We start from the raw sequence: 20389 nt of genomic DNA, 5'->3' as shown, positions 1-20389 counted from the left end.
TCCCCGCACCAGAACACAAAGTCCCCGAGGACAGGAGCGAAAGTTCTGCTCCAGCACAGGGCTGAACCCGTAAGTTGTGTCGGAAAACCACCGTCATGGAAATCTAGACAACAGCAGGTACAGCAGACCTCGGTTTGATTTCTTTCTTTTTCACCTCACTCTGCAAACTTGCTTAAGTAGCCTTTCCTATGGGGGCCACACTCAAAACATTAAGGTTCTTGATTTGCTTAAGGCCCTGAGGTGGGACTTCCCTGGTGATCCATTGGCTGAGACTCCAAGCTCCCAAATCAGGGGCCGGGGTTCCATCCCTGGTCAGGCAATTAGATCCCACTTGCTGCCACAAACAGAGCCTGTGAGACAGAGCTCCTGAGCACCTGAGTTCTACAGTCCAGGGCCACAGCTAGAGAAGCCTTTGAGCTCCAAGGAAGACCCAACACAGCCAAATCAAATACATAAAAAATGAAATTATTTTTAAGTGAGGTTTTTCCTTTGCCTCTAAGACCGTTGGACCTTCTATACTTCTGTGAATTTCAGCAGTTCTGGAGAAAAGGGCTTCACGGCATAGACGCCTTACTTTCTCACTGCACCCCCAGCAGAGGGTTCAGGATGCCCTCCTTCCTCACCTCGGACTGGGACTCCCTCGGCCCCAGCAAGGTTGGAATCCTGTGCCCCAAGGGGAACACAAGAGTAGAGGACTCGGGGCTTCCCTGATGGTCCAGTGGTTACGAGTCCACCTTGCAAGGCAAGGGACACTGGTCCAGTCCCTGGTCTGGGAAGATGCCAGGTGTCGCGGGGCAACTGAGCCCTGAGCTGCAACTAGAGGGTAGTCCTCACTGTTGCAACCAGAGAGAGCCTGCGCGCAGTGATGAAGACCAGCACAGCCACACGCAAATGACTCTTTTAAAAGGTAGTGCACGGTCTCCTGCCTCCCCTCCATGTGTATCCCATGTGATCATGTCCAGGAAGCAGCCAACACTTCCAGCCATGAAATCCTGCTGACTGAAAGGCCACACTCTGGAGATCCTTGCATCCCTCCGTGGGTCACATTTAGATGCTCAGCCCCGGACAAAAACCAGGTCACCGCTTCTCTAAGCCTGGTTCTGTCAAAGAGACAATAGTTACTGATCACACAAGGCCAACTTTGTAAGCTGCCTGCCATAGCAGGGAATGCTTTGCAGATGCACAATTAAGTACCCATAACTAGATTCTGTTGTGCTTATATTACAAACATCCTTATGCTCCTGAAGCTCTGTCTTGTCATAATTCCCAGGCCTTGCACAGAGTTATACATATATTAACAGCAGTTTTTCTACCACTGAGAGTCCCCAGAAATACAGCCGAGACAAGGATTTGAGCAAATAGTTTATCTGGGAGGTGCTGGGACACACGTGGGGAAGAAGAGGGTTCATACAGGGAAGAGAAGGTGGCCAATACTCTCTATGATAAAGCCAGCCACCTCAGTGGATAACTGCAAGTTGATCCCACTGGGAAACCCTGGGAAGCGGTGCCCAATACACGCCCTAGAATTACTCCACTTGAGGAGCAAAGGCCTGGAGTTCTCACATGCCCACTCCTGGGAGCTGTGGACTGTTCCCAGGGAGTTGCTGCTACACTCTGATGTTGAGGCAACAGCAGCGAGCGCAGTGCGTTCAGAGTCCACTAGAAAGGCTGGAGGGGTGGGCGTGGTCCTGGTAGCACCCGCAGTGGCTGGGCATCTTGTGAAAAGAGCACCTGAGTCCCTTCCCATGTCCTGAGAAGGCCCCACCGACCCCATTCCCCAGCCTCCTTACGAATGATATCCTCTGACCCTATTGAGGTCAGAGGTTGAGATGGTTGGATGGCATCACCGACTCAATGGGCGTGAGTTTGAGCAAGCTCTGGGAGTTGGAGATGGACAGGAAGGCCTGGCGTGCTGCAGTCCATGTGGACGCAGAGAGTCAGACACGACCGAGTGACTGCACTGAACTGAACTGACCCTATTGATGAAACCCAGTAGGGTGGAAGGGGCGGTCCTTAAGGGCAGAAAGCTTGTGGGTGGGGCTCAGAAGAGGACATCAATGACAGGAAGAAGCAAGAAATCAGTTTCAGGAAAGCACTTTTATTGCTGGGGGTGGGAGGGGCAGGGTGGAGGCTGCCGGTAGGATCCAACTCAGTAGGAAGAGTGGAACGGGAGGCTTGAGCCTCACTGAGCGAGTCCAGGGCCTCCTGTGAAGACACAGCAGGAAGGGCTCTCAGCCTCTTGTTCCCCTGACTCAGCCCCAAGAGGGTCTTTCCCTCCCCACCCCACACCCAGGTGGAGATGAGTCTAGAGACCCAGGAGGCCCCTCTCCGGAGGTCTGGCTCTTCCTAGCACCTCCCCTCCAGGCTTGCTGTCGGTCACCCCTCTCCTACCTCCCCTCAGGTGCCCAGGGTCACACATCCAGCCACTGCCCCAGGGATGGCCGGCCACCCGGGACGCAAATTCCAGGCACTGATGGCAAGCTAGTGAAGGGTATCCAGCGACCCCTGAGGAGGCGGGAGGGAAGGACAGGGGCTGTGGCCTGGGGCGAAGGGAAGCAGGTGGGCAGCGCTGGCCTGTCCTTGCCTGCTGCTGCTGCTGCCTGCCCGGCATCGACCCTTAAAGAGGGGCTGGACCATGCTGGACACCTGCTGGCCAGCTGAAATGGAGACCCACAGCGATGGTCACCCTCACATTCTCTGTGTCCCAGGGACACATGTATCCCTCTGCCTCTAACAAGAGGAGGGCAGGCGTGGCCACCCCATCCTAAGGATGAAGAGCCAGGCTCGTCTTCCTGCCCAGGTCATATAGTCGGAGACTAAGCGGGACTTCCACACACATATCTTGATCCTAAACATTTGGCGGGACTTCCCTGGTGGTCCAGTGGTTAAGACTCCAAGTTTCCAAGGCCAAGTGTGTGACTGGGTTCAATCCCTGGCCAGGAAACTAAGGTCCCCCATGCACATGTGCAGGGAAGATATTTAACCAAAGAAAAAATGCTTGGCTTTTCCCAGTCCCCCTTCGTGTCTTTTCCAGACATCCATCTGTCCCCGGGTCTCCAGCGGATTGTAGAGAGAAACAGAGACGAACCTGCAGCAAGTTGAGCACGTGCTGGGGTCAGGAGGAGTTCCCACTGAGAGCCAGGACCTGTCCTGCCCACTGTGATCGGGGCCCCCGTCCCGACTTGGCCCTGGTTGACCCTCTACTGGACACCAGATCTGGTCATTGAGGTTGAAGTCGTGGATGAGTCCTTCCCAGTAGCACATTTGCCAAGGAACCTCCAAGGCAGGAGAGAGATCGAGAATTGAGCGCCTCTCACAGAAACTCAACCTCCTGAACGCTGGGTTTTTAAGTCTCCAAAGCTCAGCCCCGCCTTCCACCCCCACAGACACCTGAAGGAAGGAGATTACAATGCAGCTTGTGTTTCCACAAGACTCTCGCCTTCTACCCCCAACACGTCTTCCAGCCTCAGCCTCTGGTGACACCCCCAGATCCCCAAGGCGGAAACTGACCGGTGACACAGGCTGTCGCCTTGCCTCCGCCGCTGGCCACTCAGCTGAGCAGGATTAAAGTTCACAGGGCTCCTCACCAGCAGGAAGTGGCAGGTCTGGCCTGCAGGGACTCTTCCTGAGAATGCTAAAGGTCCTTGGCCACCTCATCCCAGCCTGAGATGGACTCAGCAGGCTCCTCTTCCCTGGGGTCACCTTCGCTTCCAGAGCCCCCCTCTTCCTCTTTGTCTGGCAGCATCAGCTCTTTCCATAGGGACCACCCCGACTCACTCGCTGGCATCTCCCCAGACTGAGGCAGGGTGTCATCTCCCAAGGGCTCTCAACGTAGGACATTTCAGTCCCTGGTGGGAAAAGGCCAAGAGCCCCTCCTTCATATCCTGCCCCCTTCCTTCCCAGAACCACGGACAGCTCCCCCCTGGCCCTGGACATGCCCACTGAGCCCTGCAAATAGAGAACCTGATGGAGGTCACCACCCAGCCCCATACACACCCCGCCGCACACACTCCAGGAGAACCCAGCTTCTCCCTTGAGGCCCTGGTGGTTAAGAGCATGAACTTAGGGTCAGGCAGTTGAGGGGTTGGTACTGGTTCCATCATCTACTAACTTTCTTCGTTTGAGATACGGATGCACCGCACACATAACTCATGGGGTCGTTATGAGGATTAAAGGACATAATGCACAGAAAATGCCTAGCCCAGAACACTCAGTGAGCTCACGGCAAAAGAAGCAACCCTTCGATCATCATTTGCATCTTGCAGAAAGGACAGCATTGAGAATGTCACAGTAGGGCACGACTGCAGGCTCGCAGGAGCCTGAGGCGTCCATGCAAGTCCCGCTCTAGACTCCCTGCTCCTTTACGAGCAGAGATCCTGAAACAGGGGGTGGCCAGGGAGGAAGGTGGCTCTGCGACTCTGATCCCAGAAACTGTAGAAAGGAGTCAAGACAGAAAGGCTAAAGGCCAAGGAGACTGACTCAGATGAAAAGCTGAAGTTGTCCCAAGGAGAAGACCCAGAAGTAGAGAGAATTTCACCTGGGATTTGTCCTGCAATGGAGAACGCAGCTGGACACACACACACACGAGCCACACCATTCGGTGACCTTGAGAGTGAGGTGGAGAAAGAGAAAGCATGAGTAGATACACACACTCAGGGATGTACACGGATATACGAGCATCTCCATAGAGATGTAGAAAATGTGCACACAAGCAACACACAAATACACGCTGACTCACACAGATTTGTGCATATTTACAAGCACAGATTCACGTATACACAGACATATACAGGTGTCTAAAGACTACTCATGCACACACCAAGACACCCACACACCCGTGTACACAGGTGCCCCAGACAACCTTGAACACACTCCCCGGGCCCCACATAGAGCCACACCCCCAGGAAGTCTCTCTCACTCTCTCTCTCACGACCCAGGGCTCTCTGCCCTCTGAACACCAGTTTGCAGTCTCAGCCTCTCGCCTCTCAAGCTCCAATCCTTCCTGGAGCCCAGCCTGGAATGAAGCTAAGAGCAGGAACACTGTCTGTCTCAGTGACCACAGGACCCGAGAAGATGGAAGAAGCCGGGAGACCCGGGGCTGGAGAGCCAGCCCTGGAGCATTCTGGCTGCACATGGCCTGACTTGGGCCCCGAGCCCCTCACGGAGCGAGGCAGCTCCCTGCTGAGACCGTGGCCCCTCCAGGGAGGGGAGGGAGGCTGGGGACAAGAGAGGGGACGCAGGATGGAGGGCAGCGAGGAGGACAGCCTCCCATGAGGATGTGGTCGGGGAGCCGTCTCGCAGAAAGCTGTGGCCTTTGAACAAACCCACAGAGAAAAGGGGGGCCACCACCTGAGGTGAAGGACTGATGCTGAAGCTGAAACTCCAATCCTTTGGCCACCTGATGTGAAGAACTGAGTCACTAGAAAAGAACCTGATGCTGGGAAAGATTGAAGGCGGGAGGAGAAGGGGACGACAGAGGATGAGATGGCTGGATGGCATCATTGACTCAATGGACATGAGTTTGAGTGAACTCCGGGAGTTGGTGATGGACAAGGAGGCCTGGTGTGGTGCCGTCCAGAGGGTTGCAAAGAGTCGGACACGACTGAGCGACTGAACTGAACCGAGCTGAACTGAACCTGAGGTGAAAACGACGCAGAGCTGGAGGAGGCGTCCACCCCTCGAGGAGGTTTCTCCTCGCACCTTGTGGAGACCCCTGGTGGGACCTCCCGTCTCCACCCAATTCTTAAATCCACCATGTGGCCTCCATTCTGGAAAGTTGTCACTTCCGACCCCGCCCCACAGGCTTCATTCAATCCAGACCAAGAGGGCCAGTTGCCCAACTGCTCACCAAAGGCTTTCTTCCGCGGGACCCTGGGAAAGGGTCTTCTGGAGCCAGACACCCGTCCTCGCCTGGCCCACCCCCACCCCAAGCTGGCGCTGCAGCCAAAAACCCCTGCGCCCCAACCCCCTGGCCCTCACCACTCAGCCGTCCTGCTCCAGCTTTTAAACTCCTCAAAGAACTGAGAGCTTCCGAGATTTCCCAACCCCGAAGAGTCCTCCAGCGTGCGCAATGAAGAAAACAGTCAGGAGATGCTGTGAGAAGTGTAGTTTTTATGACGTGGACAAGTGAGGGGCAAGGGGGCCAGGGGTGGGGCGGGGCAGCCAGGATGGTGGAGAGGGAGGGTCTCCACGCCTCTGGTTTAAAAGGCACAGACGAAGGGCAGCCGCCTCTTGCATGAAGCTCGTCGCCAGCGACCCCCTGGTGGCACAGAGCAGTGATGTCAGTTGCCCACCTGAGTGTGTCCCCCCAACCCCCACCGTCAGGAACCTCACAGGTCAGGCACCTCACCTTTTCCTGGCAATCTGAGGACCATATGTCTCCCCATGTCCCAGCTAGCCACAATCACTGATCTCTTCCCTTGCAGAGACAGTGTGCTAAGGGCTTCCTATGGACTGTCCTTCCATCCTCACAGTGACGCCAAGAGGTCAGGGCTGTCAGCACTCCCATTTCACAGATGGGGAAAACTGAGGCTCGGGGGAGTGACAACCTGCTCTGATCTCAGCAGACAAGTGGTAGAGCCAGTTGAGGACCTCGGCCATCTGAGCAGCCCGTGTGGTCTTCGCCCCTGTTCTAAACTCCCGCACGTCGGGCAGCCCTGCTGTTGGGAGCTGGGGAATCATCTGTCAGCTGGCCCTAGTTCCCACATCTTTCCCGTGTCCCTCGGCCACACTTCACATTATCAAGTGTCCCTCCTGTTTGTCCCACACTCTCTCCTTGTCACCGACCCGTCGGAGGAAGGGAGGGAGCCTCGCTGAGTCTGGAGGACACAGAGCCCCCAGTCCATCCAGGACCCCTCACTGTGGCTCTGAGGATCCCTGCACCTCAGCCCTGCTCACACACAGGGCGGGGTTCTGTAGTGGGGGAGGCTGTGTGAGGGGAGGCGTGTCTGTGCAGCTCACAGGGGCGTGTGTGTGGGTCCACCCCCACCTTGTCTGGGCGCCTGGCCCCCTCACCTCTGGTGCACAGGGTTATACAGTGGCCTCTGCCATTCCCAGGCTGCCCTCGGGCCCAGTATCCAAAATTCCAGCGACTCCCATCAGTCCAGCGAAATCTCCTGCAACGGGACTAGAGAAGAGAGTCTGGGTCAGAGGGCGGAGGTCCAGGAAGACAGGTGCTGGGGCTCCTGAAAGTCCCCTGAGCATCCCTTCTGGACGTCTATAATCTCCTCTCACTGTGTCACCTGGATAGGACCCCACCGTACAGACCCACCCCCAACGGTTTACAGGTAATGACATGGAAGAGCAAACATCGCTTCCAGCTCTCACGCAGAGCAGGCTTCTCAAACTTCTCACTGAGCAGACACATCTCCTGGCGATCTGGTGGAAATGTGGATTCTGATCCAGGACGTCTGGGGTGCAGCCCAGGACCCTGTATTTCAACAAGCTACCGGGTGATGCTGATACTCTGGTCCCTGGACCACATATGAGCAGCAAATGTGACAGCACTTACTCAGGCACAGCCCCCAGGGTCACTCTGAGAGAAGGACCCCCTTAGAGATGAGGACACTGAAATATGGAGGCAGGCATTCAGCCAGTAATGCACAGAGCTGGGTATGAACTCTACTTCCTGACTCCGCTGATTTGCCGATAAATGTTTAACAGTCAGCTTTGGTGGAAGGTGTGAGGCAGACGAAAGAAAGAACCCTGTTTATGATAACTGTCCATTTCTCTGTGCAAACGCACCCACCAGGGCAGATTTCAAGCTGCAAGCGTGAAGCCACTGAACACGGGTGAGGAGGAGAAGCGCTCAGTCATCACGTCTCCTCAGTCAGCACAAGCCGGCTTCCGGGGCCAGGATGAGGCTCGGTGGGGGCAGGTGGTGCCTTGAGGCGCTCAGAAACACCCGAGCCCCGGGCCTTCCCTGGTGGTCCAGCGGTGAAGAAGCTGCCTGCCCTTGAAGAAGCTGCCTTGCCCAGCTATGGGTTCGATCCCTGGTCCTGGAAGACCCCACGTGCCGCAGAGGAGCTAAGCCCTGGCATCAAAGCTACTGAGCGGGGTCTGTCGAGCGTTCGGCAGCAGCTGTGAAGGCCGGCACCCTAGAGCCCATGCTGTGCAGCATGAAAAGCCACCTGTGAGAAGCCTGAGCACCGCAAGGAGGCAGCAACCCGCCCCCCCCCCCCCCCCCCGGCGGCAACTGGAGAAAGCGCGGGTGCAGCGACAAAGACCCAACCCCGTCCTAAACAATGAAAATTTAAAAAAATAATGGATTCACTCTGCAGTATCAAACCACCTTAAAAAAAAAGACCTGAGAACTGACCCTCACTTACCCTGCCCCTGATAACGCCTCCGATCCAGACCTGTGACTGGTTGGTCCTTCTTGACCAGCGTGTCACGCGATAGTCAAAGCGGTAGTTGTGGATGGAGACGAGGTTGCCTCGGTAGCAACGCCTGCAGATTCTCTGCAGAGAGACAAAGTGGGGTAGAAACTCACTGTTTTCTTGCAAGGCCCTCAGCCTCCACAAGAGACCCCCCACATCCTTTCCCAGCTCAGAAATCAGAGGTCTACAGCCCCCCTGAATCCCATCTCTTGCTTCTTTATTTGACATCAGGAACTTCTTGCAATAAAGACTAATAATACTCAGAATAACTAGAAGCACCATTTTAAAATGTTTTCATATTATTTTCATATGGAATTATTTAATAGATGTATACAAAATAACATTATATTTGAAAGATGTTTAAAGTGGTTATTCACTTGTTCTGGCCTTTACTTTGCATCTTGATCTCCAAGGTCAAATGCTTTCTTATCCTCTTTTAATTTTCAGTTGGAGGATAATTGCTTAACAGTGTTATGTTGCTTTCTGCTGAACAGCAGTGTGGATCAGTCACAGGTACACATAAATCCCCCCGCTTCTGAGCCTCCCTCCCACTCCCGTGGCCAGCGTTTATGGAGAGCTTACAGTGACCCAAGGACCATTCTCCCTTCATGGATCACAGCACAGTCCTGGCAAAAGAGCTTGTGTAACTCAATGAAGGTCTCAGTGATGCCATGTGGGGCCATCCAAGACGGACAGGTCACATGGAGGGTCCTGACGAAACCTGGCCCACTGGAGGAGGGAATGGCCAACCACTCCAGCATTCTTGCTGTGAGAATTTCATGCATAGTATGAAAAGCCTAAAAGATATGACACTAGAAGATGAGACCCCAGGTTGGAAGGTGTCCTATATGCAGCTGAGGAGGAGTGGAGGGCAATTACAACAGGTCCAGAAAGAACGAAGCAACTGGGCCAAAGCAAAAACAATGCTCAATTATGGATGCATCTGGTGGTGCAGGTCTGATGCTATAAAGAGCAATATTGCATAGGAACCTGGAGTGTTAGGTCTGTGAATCAGGGTGAGTTAGGCTTGGTCAAGTAGGAGATGACAGTGAACTAGAATGATGGGAAGGGGCAAATATGATTCACATGACCACACATCAACTAGTGAAGGCAAGAACCCCTTGGGAGAAATGGAGTAGCCCTCACAGCCAACAAGAGCCTGAAATGCAGTGCTTGGGTGGGACCGAAAAATGACAGGATGATCTCTGTTTGTCTCCAAGGCAAACCACTCGAAATGACACTAATCCAAGTCTATGCCCCAGCCACTGATGCTGAAGACGCTGAAGTTGACCAGTTCTACGATGACGTATAAGACCTTCTAGAACTAATACACAGAAAATGATGTCCTTTTCATCACAGGGGACTGGAGTGCAAAAGAGAGAAGTCAAGAGGTCCCTGGAGTAACAGGCAAGTTTGGCCTTGGAGTACAGAATGAGCGGGGCAAAGGTTGACAGAGTTTTGTCGTGAAAATGCAGGTCACAGCAATCACTCTCTTCCAACAACAGAAACGATGACGCTACCCATAGACTTCGCCACACGGCCAACACTGAAGTCAGATTATATTCTTTGCAGCCAAAGATGGAGAAGCTCTATACAGTCAGCAAAAACAAGACCAGGAGCTGACTGTGGCTCAGACCATGAACTCCTTATTGCCAAATTCAGGCTTAAAATGAAGAAAGTAGGGAAAACCCCTTAGGCAATTCAGGTAGGACCTAAATCAAATCCCTTTTGATTATACAGTGGAGATGAAAAATAGATTCAAGGGATTAGATCTGAGAGACAAGGGGGCCTGAAGAACTATGGATGAGGTTCGTAACATTGTACAGGAAGCGGTGACCAAAACCATCCCCAAGAAAAAGGAATGCAATAAGGCAAAGTGGTTATCTCAGGAGGCTTTACAAATAGCTGAGGGAAGAAGCGAAGCCGAAGGCAAAGGAGAAAAGGAAAGATATTCCCACCTAACTGTGGAGCTCCAGAGAACAGCAAGGAGAGATAAGAAGGTCTTCTTAAATGAACAATGCAAAGAAGTAGAGGAAAATAATAGAATGGAAAAGAGTAAAGATTTCTTCAATAAAATTAGAGATAGCAGGGAACATTTCATGCAAAGATGGGCAAAATAAAGGACATAAATAGTGAAGACCTAACAGAAATAGAAGAGATTAAGAACAGGAGGCAAGAAGACACAGAAGAACTGTACAGAAAATGTCACTACATCTTAGTGACTCAGATGACCACTATGGTGTGGCCACTCAACTAGAGCCAGACATCCTGGAGGGTGAAATCAAGTGGGACTTAGGAAGCATCACTACAAAAAAGCTAGGTGAAGTTATGGAATTCCAGCTGTGCTACATAAAATCCTAAAAGTTGATGCTACTAAAGTGCTGCACTCAATCAGTTCAGTTCAGTTAAGTCACTCAGTTGTGTCTGATTCTTTGTGACCCCATGGACTGCAGCATGCCAGGCTTCCCCATCCATCACCAACTGCACTCAGGATGTCAGAAAATTTAGAAAACTCAGCAGTGGCCACAGACTGGAAAAGGTCAATTTTCATTCTTATCCCAAAGAACAGCAATGCCAAAGAATGTTTAAGCTACCATACAATTGTGCTCATCTCACATGCTAGCAGGGTCATGCTCAAAATCCTTCAAGCTAGGCTTCAGCAGTGTGAACCAAGAACTTCCAGATGTACAAGCTGGATTTACAAAAGGCAGAGGAATCAGAGATCAAATAGCCAACATTCATTGGATCATAGAGGAAAAAAAGTGCATTCCAAAAAATATCTACTTCTGCTTCATTGACTACACAAGAGCCTTTGACTGTGTAGATCACTACAAGCTGTGGGAAATTCTTAAAGAGATGGAAATAACAGACCACCTTACCTGTCTCCTAAAAAACCTGTATGTGGATCAAGAAGCCACAGTTAGAACTGGACATGGGACAACAGACTGGTTCAAAATTGGGAAAGGAGTATGTCAAGGCTATATATTGTCACCCTGTTTATTTAACTCATATGCAGAGTAAATCATGCAAGATGCAGGCTGGATGAATCACAAGCTGGAATCAAGAATACCAGGAGAAATATCAACAACCTCAGATATGCAGACAATATAATTCTAATGACAGAAAGTGAAGAGGAAGTGAAGAACCTCTTGATGAGGGTGAAAGAGGAGAATTGGAAAAGCTGGCTTAAAATTCAATATTCAAAAAGCTAAGATTATGGCATCTGGTCCCATCACTTTTTGGCAAATAGAAGGGGAAAAAGTGGAAGCAGTGATAGATTTATTTTCTTGGGCTCCAAAATCACTGCAGATGGTGACTGCAGCCAAGAAATTAAAACATGTTTGCTCCTTGGAAGAAAAGGTGTGGCAAACCAAGACAGCATATTAAAAAGAAGAGACATCGCTTTACCACCAAAGGTCCATAGAGTCAAAGCTATGGTTTTTACAGTAGGCATGTACGGGGGTAAGGGTTGGATCATAAAGAACACTGAGTGCTAAAGATTGATGCTTTCATATTGCAATGTTGGAGAAGACTCTTGACAGTCCCTTGGATTACAAGGAGATCAAATCAGTCAATCCTAAAGAAAATCAACCCTGATGATGATTTGAAGGACTGAAGCTGAAGCTAAAGCCGAAGCTCCAATACTTTGGCCATCTGATGTGAAGAGCTGGCTCATTGGAAAAGACTGACACTGGAAAAGATTGAAGGCAAAAGGAGAAGGGGGTGGCAGAGGATGAGATGCTTGGATGGCATCACTGACTCAATGGATATGAGTTTGAGCAAGCTCCAGGAGATGGGGAAGGACAGGGAAGCCTGAAGTGCTACACTCTATGGGATCAAAAAGAGTGGGGCACAACTTCGTGACTGAACAACAACAGACTATTCTAAATACTTCCCATGTGTTAGCTAATCCTCGCCATAACTCTCTCTGAGAGGTGGTATCATACATCTCCATTTTACAAATGAAGATACAGGAGCCCTGAAAGGTGAAGTGACTTGCCCAAATAAAATAGGTGATGAAGGCAGAGCCAGGACACAACACAGGAGTCTCTTACACCAAAGCTTTTTATCTAAACTAGTGGCTCTCAGAGTGCACTTTCTAGACCAACAATATCATCACCTAGGAATTTGTTATAAACCCTCACACCCCGGATTTACTAATCTAGAAACTGAGGTGATGGGGCCCAGAAATCTGTGCTTTAACAAGACTTCTGGTGGATACTAGGCTTGGAGAACCCCTAGTCTAAATAATAGAGAGAGAAGGCTGAATCCACTCTGGTCTCCCAACTCCTTGGGAGCAGCCTCGCTGCCGCTTACCTGAGCATGCCTAAACCTCCTTGGGGTCCGCACCAATCTGTAGTAGCACCTCTTGCACTCAGGACCACCAGGAAGTTGCACTGTCTCCTCTTCCTTGGGGCACTGCACGTCCTCATCTAAGTCATCTGGGTCTGACTCTGAGTCCCCCTCATCGTCGTGGGCGTCCTCGGCCTCCTCTCCCCCCGACTCCACCACCTCACCACTCAGGGCCAGCTCTCCTTCCTGCCCCCCTGAGCCTTCAGCATCCTGGCTCAGGTCTGCCTGTGTCTCCGGACTGCCCACATGGGGGGCATCATTCTCTGCAAAGAAGAAACAACCCGCCATCAGACCAGGTACCACCTTCCTCCAGGACCACGGACAGCGCTCATGGCTCCACCCAGTCTTCCTAGGGACCCCATCTGGAACCAAAGACGGGAGGGATCCCTTGGGGGTTGGATGAGCCAGAAGTCTTGCATCACACACACAAATGCATGAGAACCTGATGCCAGCTGACACCACGTGCGAGTAATTTGGGAGTGAGAGATGTGAGAAACCCTCATCTTCATAGGGGGTGTTTTCCCTTGCAAAGGAGCCCTGGGGGAATGTTCAGGTCACAGCTCTGGGTCCAGGAGAAATCTAACTAGAGAGGGGCTGGGGCAACTGAACAGGGGCCTGTGGCCCTGGACCTACCAGAGCAAAAAACAACACAGGAAAGATGAGAGGAAAATGGATGAGAAGGGAAGGGGAGCACTCACCCAGATAGAGAGCAGAAACTGTCCCCAGCAGCAGAAGGAGCAGGACCAGGCAGCCTTTCATGTCCCTGCAGGCTTGTGACAGACACAGCTCCACGTTCCCTCCTGGGGTCTTCCCTTGTGTCTGCACGGCCCCTGGAACACAGTGGAGAGGCAGGGTCTGCTCAACTGGTAGACTAAAGGGCAAAGTAGAGAGCTTCCTTGTCTCCCAGCGAACAGACCCCGAGCTGGAGGATCAGGGGAAGAGCAGGGGGTTGTCAGCTCAAGTCCCTTTTCCTGAGAGCGCGTCACTGCTCCCTGGGCCAGCACTCAGCTCAGACCGGCTCTTCTGCAGGCACAGGCGTGCTCACCTTCAGGGCCAGAGTCAGACACACTGGGGAAGAAGGGGGAGGACAGGGGTCATTAAGGTGTACAGGACCGGAGTCCCCGGTGGTTCCCATATAAAGCCTGGGTTCTTCCCAGCCCCGGACCTATCCTCCCGGGGAACCTGAGGGAGTCTTACCTCCTGAGAGTCTGAAGCCTCCGCTCTCAGCCTCTGGCTGTTGGCGCACAGAAGCTGCCCTTATACCAGGCTTTGGGGAAGTGGGAAGAGGCCAGGAGGATTGCCCCAGGCTAGGGGGTTGGACAGTGGGGCTGATAAGAGGTTGGCTCAGTCCTCCCACCCTTGGGCCGTGCTCTCTGTTGGGACGCCAGGGACCTGCCTCCTGTTTGGACATAGATGTCCCAACACCCTAGTAGGCTCCAGAAGCCCCCGTGACTACTGTCCAGACTGAATTTTTATCAGTGCCCCTAAAGGGTCGAGGTCTGTACAATCCTCTTCAGTCCCAGAAGCAGCCTTCCCTGGGTCAGTTTTCCAGCAAATGCCATGGAGGATCCGGGGGCAGGGAGACCAGGGGGAGGAGGGGGAGGGTAAGGGAGGCTCGGCCCTCCTGAGCTCTTGTTGGGCCGTGTGTGCACGCTTCCTGTGCGTCACATCCCTGGATCCTCTCCTTCCTCACCTCGGTCCCACGAGGACGTGCGATCAGCCCGACTTCACTGATGTGAAGAGTGAGATTCAGAGAGGGCAGGTGACTTGCCAAGGTTGTGTGGGAAGTGGGGCAGCTGGGATTACTAAGCCTTTGAGGCTCAAAACCTTCTCTCTCTGTCTGTCTGTCTCCCTCTTTCCCTTCTTCACTCTCTTCCTGTTTCTCCCTCTCCTTCTCTCGCTCCGTCTCTTTCTCTTAATGTGTGAAAATTTTATGCTCTTTCCTTCATGTCATGGCTCTAGATCAAGGTCCTCAACCTTTGTATCTTTACTACTGGGAGTGAAATCATTCTGTTTTGGAGGCTGGGGGCGTGATCTGTCCTGCATCTCATAGAAAGTTTAACAGCATCTTTGGGTCTCTGCCCACTGGAAGTCAATCGTGCCTCCCCCAGTCAGGCACTAGGATATGCCCCCACACATTTACAAATAACAATGGAAAGTAAAATTGCCCCTCTCAGGACCACTGATCTAGAACAGGCCATTTCATCCAGCCTTGAGCCCTATCTGCTGGCAAGGAGGCAGCAGGTGGAATGGAGACCTTCCTACAAGGTTGTTCGGACGCTCCGTGGGCCGCCCTCCTGCCCACCCGCACTCCCCGTCTCCCACCAGCTCTGTGTCACCACCACGGCGAGCAGTGAGGGGCGGTGAGGGAGACACCGGCCTGTGCTTCAAAAGTTCAGGGGACACAGAAGTATCCAATAGTCAAAATAAATAAATACTTTGTGCAATTTTTCTTAAGTATCAGCATAAACGCCAAAGTACCGTGATGAACAAAATGTCTAAATACTGATCAAGTTCCAGCCACATTCACTGCAATCCAAGGAGAGGCCAGCAAGGGCTGAGGCTGGATTCTGCCAGACGTCCCGGCCCTGAGCCCGTAGACCCGTCGGGGCGGGGCCTCCCTCTGGAGTACCCTTGCGGGACAGTGCATCGTTGTTCCTGCACTCTGCCCAGCGGTCCAGCGCTCAGGGCACCAGGGACAGGGCGCCCAGAGGCTGACCGGCCTGGATGCCTGCCCCTGCTCTGCTCTCCCCAGGGCCCTGCAAATGGAGAAGTATCTGAGAGGTCACTTCTGGGCTGATTACAGAGTAACGGTCTCAGCCGTTATCTCCCGGGGCCAACGGACCCGACCCTCAGCTTATCTACCTGACTTGGGGCTTGGGGGCAATTGGTCAATTCCAGAGAGGGAAAACCTGGTCCCTGGATTTCAAGCTGGAGACTTCCCTTGGAGGAGGAGTGGAGGCCTAGGCACTCCTCCATTATTCTCCCAGTCCTGGGCCCAGGCCAGGGACACCATTCCACACAGCAGTTGGGATGACCAATAACATCGGCTGGTGTTGCAAACCAACGCCATGATACGCTTCTCAAGCGCTGTTTCATGTAAACATCCCTGTTTCACACATTAGGAAACGGCCTCTCAGAGAGCTGAAATAAGTCGCCAAAGACCACATGACAAGTCAGAAACAGGCCTTCTGGCTCCTTATCCGCCTGCCTACCCTTGGCCTCCTGTCCCTGGAATCCCATCCCTCTGGCCGGCCCCTCCCCTAAACTGACCCTGGGCAAAGACATCCCAGTGACTTCAGGGACATCCTCAGTCATCCCGGTGATGTCTGCCGGGTGTGAAACTGGAAACAGCTCTCTAGGCCTTGCCACGAGGCAGGTGGGATCTTAGTTCCCCAACCAAGGATCGGTCCCACGCGCCCTGCAGGGGAAGCTCAAAGTCTTAACCATGGGGCTGGAAGTCTGGACATAACATTTCTGGAGCTCCACACCATCCCAACGCTGTGCTTCATTAAGGCTTTTGCATGCTTATCCTACCTTCTTAATCTTTACGTTCACCTGAGGGACTTAGGCACCGCCGTTCTAGTCGACAGATCCTAGAGCGTAAGTATCTTGCCGAGGCCACACAGCTAATTAGAATCTTAGTTCCTGGACCAGGGATTTAATCTGCACCCCTGCACGGGAAGGCAGAGTCCTAACCACTGGACCACAAGGGAACTCCCAATATGACTCTTAAAAGATTTGGACCTTTATCTGTAAACCTGAAGAGACGTGTATGCTGTATCGTGAAGCGAAAAGAGAACAGCAAACTGCAGAGAAAAACAGCTAGTGTGAGCGCACTGCTGCCAAAAGGCCAGTGTGGGCTCTGGCTCCGTGCCCAGCACACACCAGTAAGCAGGCCAGGTGGTGGAAAGGCCTGCCCAAAGGCTGACTCCCCCCACCCCCGACAAGCGGGGCATGAGAGCCTTCATAGACACGGAAGGGGCAGGGAGCCACATGCAGAAACAGCACCGTCAGCTGTGACAGTCATCTTCAGGTTGGCCATCGATGGTCTGACCAGCGCCATCATGGTTGAACTAGCTACAGTTAATCTTCAGTTCCGGGGGCACTTGTTCCCATTTCTTTGAAGCCAATTATCGGAATTGTGGCTGCTCATGTCCTGGGTACAGTCTGATCATCGTGTAGTTAACTTCTCCACCTGGTGTTTCAGTATCGATAAGACAGCTCACGGGATATGGCTCAGAACATGATCTGTAGCCCTTGAGAAAGAACTAAAAGTCCTTGACTATGCTTAATGACTACAGTATTATTATTTATTCTCCTTACACTCTTTTCCTTTGTCTCAGCATTTCTCACTCTTCTGATTGAACTTTTACTTTTTGACTGAAAGTTTCCACGTGCAAAAGGCAGGCAGACGACATGGTGGGGGGGCGGGGGCTGAGAAGGGCCATATGGTCCTGCTCCATCTCAATACTTTACAAAGGAAAAAACCGTATGCAAGTGTCTATCTGTGAGTTTCCTTTATACAACCACAGACCGTGGGGCTGCCATGCTCAACAGATCCACACTAGCCTGTTGACCTTGGTGGCCTCCAGGAGCAGAAGAGGGAAGATGGCTGTCTCCCTTCTTGTTACAGCTGTGCATGTCTCAGTGGCTGTGATCTGTGTGTGTGCCCTCTGAAATTTTGCAAGAGGCCTTAGTAATGACTTTGTGAAATACACAAACCCCACCCTGGGACATCTTTGGATTGCCTGGTAGATCTAGAGTGGAGGGTATGTGTGCCCTTTCAAAAAGCTTCCCAGCTGACTCTTCTGATGGAAAATGTATCTGACAATCACAGTCATGGGGATGTCTGAGCACAGGAAATATTCATCTCTGCCTGACCCCACTTCCTTGAGAATGTAACCACTCAATTAGGACATCCCTGGTGGTACAGTGGATAAGAATCCAATTGCCAGGAGACATGGGGTCGATCCGTAGTCCAGGAAGATTCCACATGCCTCGGAGCAACTAAGCCGTGCACCACCAGTACTGAAGCCCACGTGCCTAGAGCTGTACTCTGCAGCGAGAGAAGCCACCACACTGAGAAGTCCACGCACCGCCAGGAAGAACAGTCCCCACTCCACACAACTGGAGGAAGCCCGCACTCAGCAACAAAGACCCAGGGCAACCGAAAACAAACAACAATACACAACAGTTAATTTAAAAATAATAAAACTTAAAAAAAAAAAAAGAACTTAATGACTCAGCTGGTCAACCTACCAGCCTTCATTATGGTAACACATACTGCTCATTTTAAACCACGGTGCATTGCATACATTACCTCATTTACAACAACCTAGAGAGCTAGTGGCTGATATCTCCATCGTGCAGGTGAGGAAACCAAGGCTCAGTGTGGCTCCTCACCCACTCTGCACTCCCCCTCCCCACATTGGGTCGACTTCCTCTACATACGCTCTTGTAACTCCATGTGCTTGAACTTCAGAGTGCCTGTTGGAGTTAGTCATTTTCTCTTTTTTGAGAGATTGTCTGGTTAGTGGGTTAACATCTATCTCCCTTCTAGGCTATAAGCTCCAGAATAGCAGAAACCACATCTGTTTACTCTCGCTCGTATCTTTGGTGCCTCGTAGAGTGCCTGCTCATAGTAGGTCCTCAATAAAGAGTGTTCAATGAATGGATGGTTAAGTACATTGTTCAGGCAAATAGCGGGGTTGGAACTCAAATTCAGTTCTCCCTGGCACCAAATTTCTGTTCCCTTTCACGTGCTTGATGTATGTCAAAAGCCACGCCATCCATCTAGGTGCAAACAAAATCACAGCAGAGTACAATCCTTGCCCTCAATTTGTTTACAGTCTGGCTGGTAAGAGGAAACACATCCAGGTTAAACAAGAGGAGAAAGATTAAGACCCAAGCTAAGAAGCACTCTCCGCTGATGCTGAAGAAATTCCACAGTAGAAGAGGCATGGGAAGGCTCCAGGGAAATAAGGAGCTGATGCTCATCTGGATGCATTAGCAGTGAACAGAAGGGAGGGGAACAGGTGATCCAGGCAGAAAGGACAGAGGTGCAGGTGGGGCAACCTTGGCACATGTGCAGGACAGGGCCCTTTCCTTCACTGCTGTTGTTCAGTCACTCAGTCGTGTCTGACTCTTTGTGACCCCGTGGACTGCAGCACACCAGGCCTCCCTGTCCATCACCAATTTCCGGAGCTTGCTCAAACTTATGTCCATTGAGTCAGTGATGCCATCCAACCATCTCATCCTCTGTCATCCCCTTCTCCTCCTGCCTTCAATCTTTTCCAGCATCAGGGTCATTTCTGATGAGTCGGCTATTTGCATCAGGTGGCCAAAGTATTGGAGCTTCAGTTTCAGCATCATTCATTCTAACGAATATTCAGGAATGATTTCCTTTAAGATTGACTGGTTTGATCTCCTTGCAGTCCAACGGACTATCAGGAGTCTTCTCCAATACCACAATTCAAACGAAAGTCAATAGTGTACACATTGGAAGGGGTGGGAAAATCAGGGACCTGTACCTCCCATCTTGAGCCAAGGATGGAGGCATCCTTTCTCTGTATCCACTGACTAAGGAGACAGATGCAGGAATCAGAGGATGACTCAGCAAGAGCCAAAAGAGGGGGCTTCCCTGGTGGTCCAGTGGATAAGGCTCCATGCTCCCAATGCAGGGGGGCCTGGGGTCAACCCCTGATTGGGGAACTAAGATCCCACATGCCACAACTAAGCCTACGAGCTGCAACTACAGAGTCCATGTGCCGCAGAGAGCCCACGCGCTACCACTAGAGCAAAGCCCGCACACCACAACTAGAGAAGCCTGCTTGCTGCAACAAAGACCCAGTTCAACCCTCCCCTCAGTTCAGTTCAGTCTCTCAGTCATGTCTGACTCTTTGCAACCCCATGGACTGCAGCACACCAGCTTTCCTTGTCCTTCACCATCTCCTGGAGCTTGCTCAAACTCATGTCCATTGATTCAGTGATGCCATCCAACCGTCTCACCCTCTGTCTTCCCCTTCTCCTCCCACCTTCAATCTTTCCCAGCATCAGGGTCTTTTCAAATGAGTCAGTTCTTAGCATCAGGTGGCCAAAGTATTGGAGTTTCAGCTTCAGCATCAGTCCTTCCAATGAATATTCAGGACTGATCTCCTTTAGGATGGACTGGTTGGATCTCCCTGCAGTCCAAGGGACTCTCAAGAGTTGTCTCCAACACCACAGTTCAAAAGCATCGATTCTTCAGGGCTCAGCTTTCTTTATAGTCCAACTCTCACATCCATACATGACTACTGGAAAAACCATGGATTTGACTACACAGACCTTTGTTAGCAAAGTTATGTCTCTGCTTTTTAATATGCTATCTAGGTTGGTCATAACTTTTCTTCCAAGGAGCAAGCATCTTTTAATTTCATGGCTGCAGTCACCACCTGCAGTGATTTTGGAGCCCAGAAAAATAAAGTCACTCACTGTTTCCACTGTTTCCCCATCTATTTGCCATGAAGTGGTGGGACCGGATGCCATGATCTTGGTTTTCTGAATGTTGAGCTTCAAGCCAACTTTTTCACTCTCCTCTTTCACTTTCATCAAGAGGCTCTTTAGTTCTTCACTTTCTGCCATAAGGGTGGTGTCATCTGCATATCTGAGGTTACTGA

At 51.7% G+C, this 20389-nt stretch overlaps 1 protein-coding gene across 2 annotated transcripts; it reads right to left on the bottom strand.

The window, feature by feature from the left end:
• Nucleotides 1–6101: 6101 nt before the first annotated feature.
• LOC113905274 (proteoglycan 3-like) lies at nt 6102–13963 on the bottom strand. 2 transcript variants are annotated; one of them, XM_027562304.1, is made up of 7 exons: nt 13929–13963; nt 13777–13799; nt 13430–13561; nt 12696–12994; nt 8328–8459; nt 7015–7126; nt 6102–6259 (listed from the first exon to the last, which is right to left on the bottom strand). In XM_027562304.1, the coding sequence occupies exons 3-7, from the start codon at nt 13488–13490 to the stop codon at nt 6201–6203; spliced, it is 663 nt and encodes a 220-aa protein (XP_027418105.1). In that variant the 5' UTR covers nt 13491–13561; nt 13777–13799; nt 13929–13963; the 3' UTR covers nt 6102–6200. The 2 variants fall into 2 exon arrangements, with proteins under 2 accessions (XP_027418105.1, XP_027418106.1); XM_027562305.1 differs by lacking the exons at nt 13777–13799; nt 13929–13963 and having other exon boundaries at nt 13430–13770.
• Nucleotides 13964–20389: the final 6426 nt, after the last annotated feature.

Source organism: Bos indicus x Bos taurus, chromosome 15 (genome assembly GCF_003369695.1).
Source record: "Bos indicus x Bos taurus breed Angus x Brahman F1 hybrid chromosome 15, Bos_hybrid_MaternalHap_v2.0, whole genome shotgun sequence".
In the NCBI taxonomy this organism is placed as follows: Eukaryota; Metazoa; Chordata; class Mammalia; order Artiodactyla; family Bovidae; genus Bos; species Bos indicus x Bos taurus.
This window is presented reverse-complemented; position numbering and strand designations above follow the sequence as displayed.

What these genes read in the sequence shown, in the direction of transcription:
- LOC113905274 (XM_027562304.1), bottom strand. Translation starts at nt 13,490, where the DNA reads ATGAAAGGCTGCCTGGTCCTGCTCCTTCTGCTGCTGGGGACAGTTTCT. An exon ending in GAGGCGTTATCAGGGGCAGG is followed by an intron (nt 7,127 to 8,327) that starts GTAAGTGAGGGT and finishes TCTCTTCTCTAG; the next exon opens with TCCCGTTGCAGGAGATTTCG. An exon ending in TATAACCCTGTGCACCAGAG is followed by an intron (nt 6,260 to 7,014) that starts GTGAGGGGGCCA and finishes CTGTGCCACCAG; the next exon opens with GGGGTCGCTGGCGACGAGCT.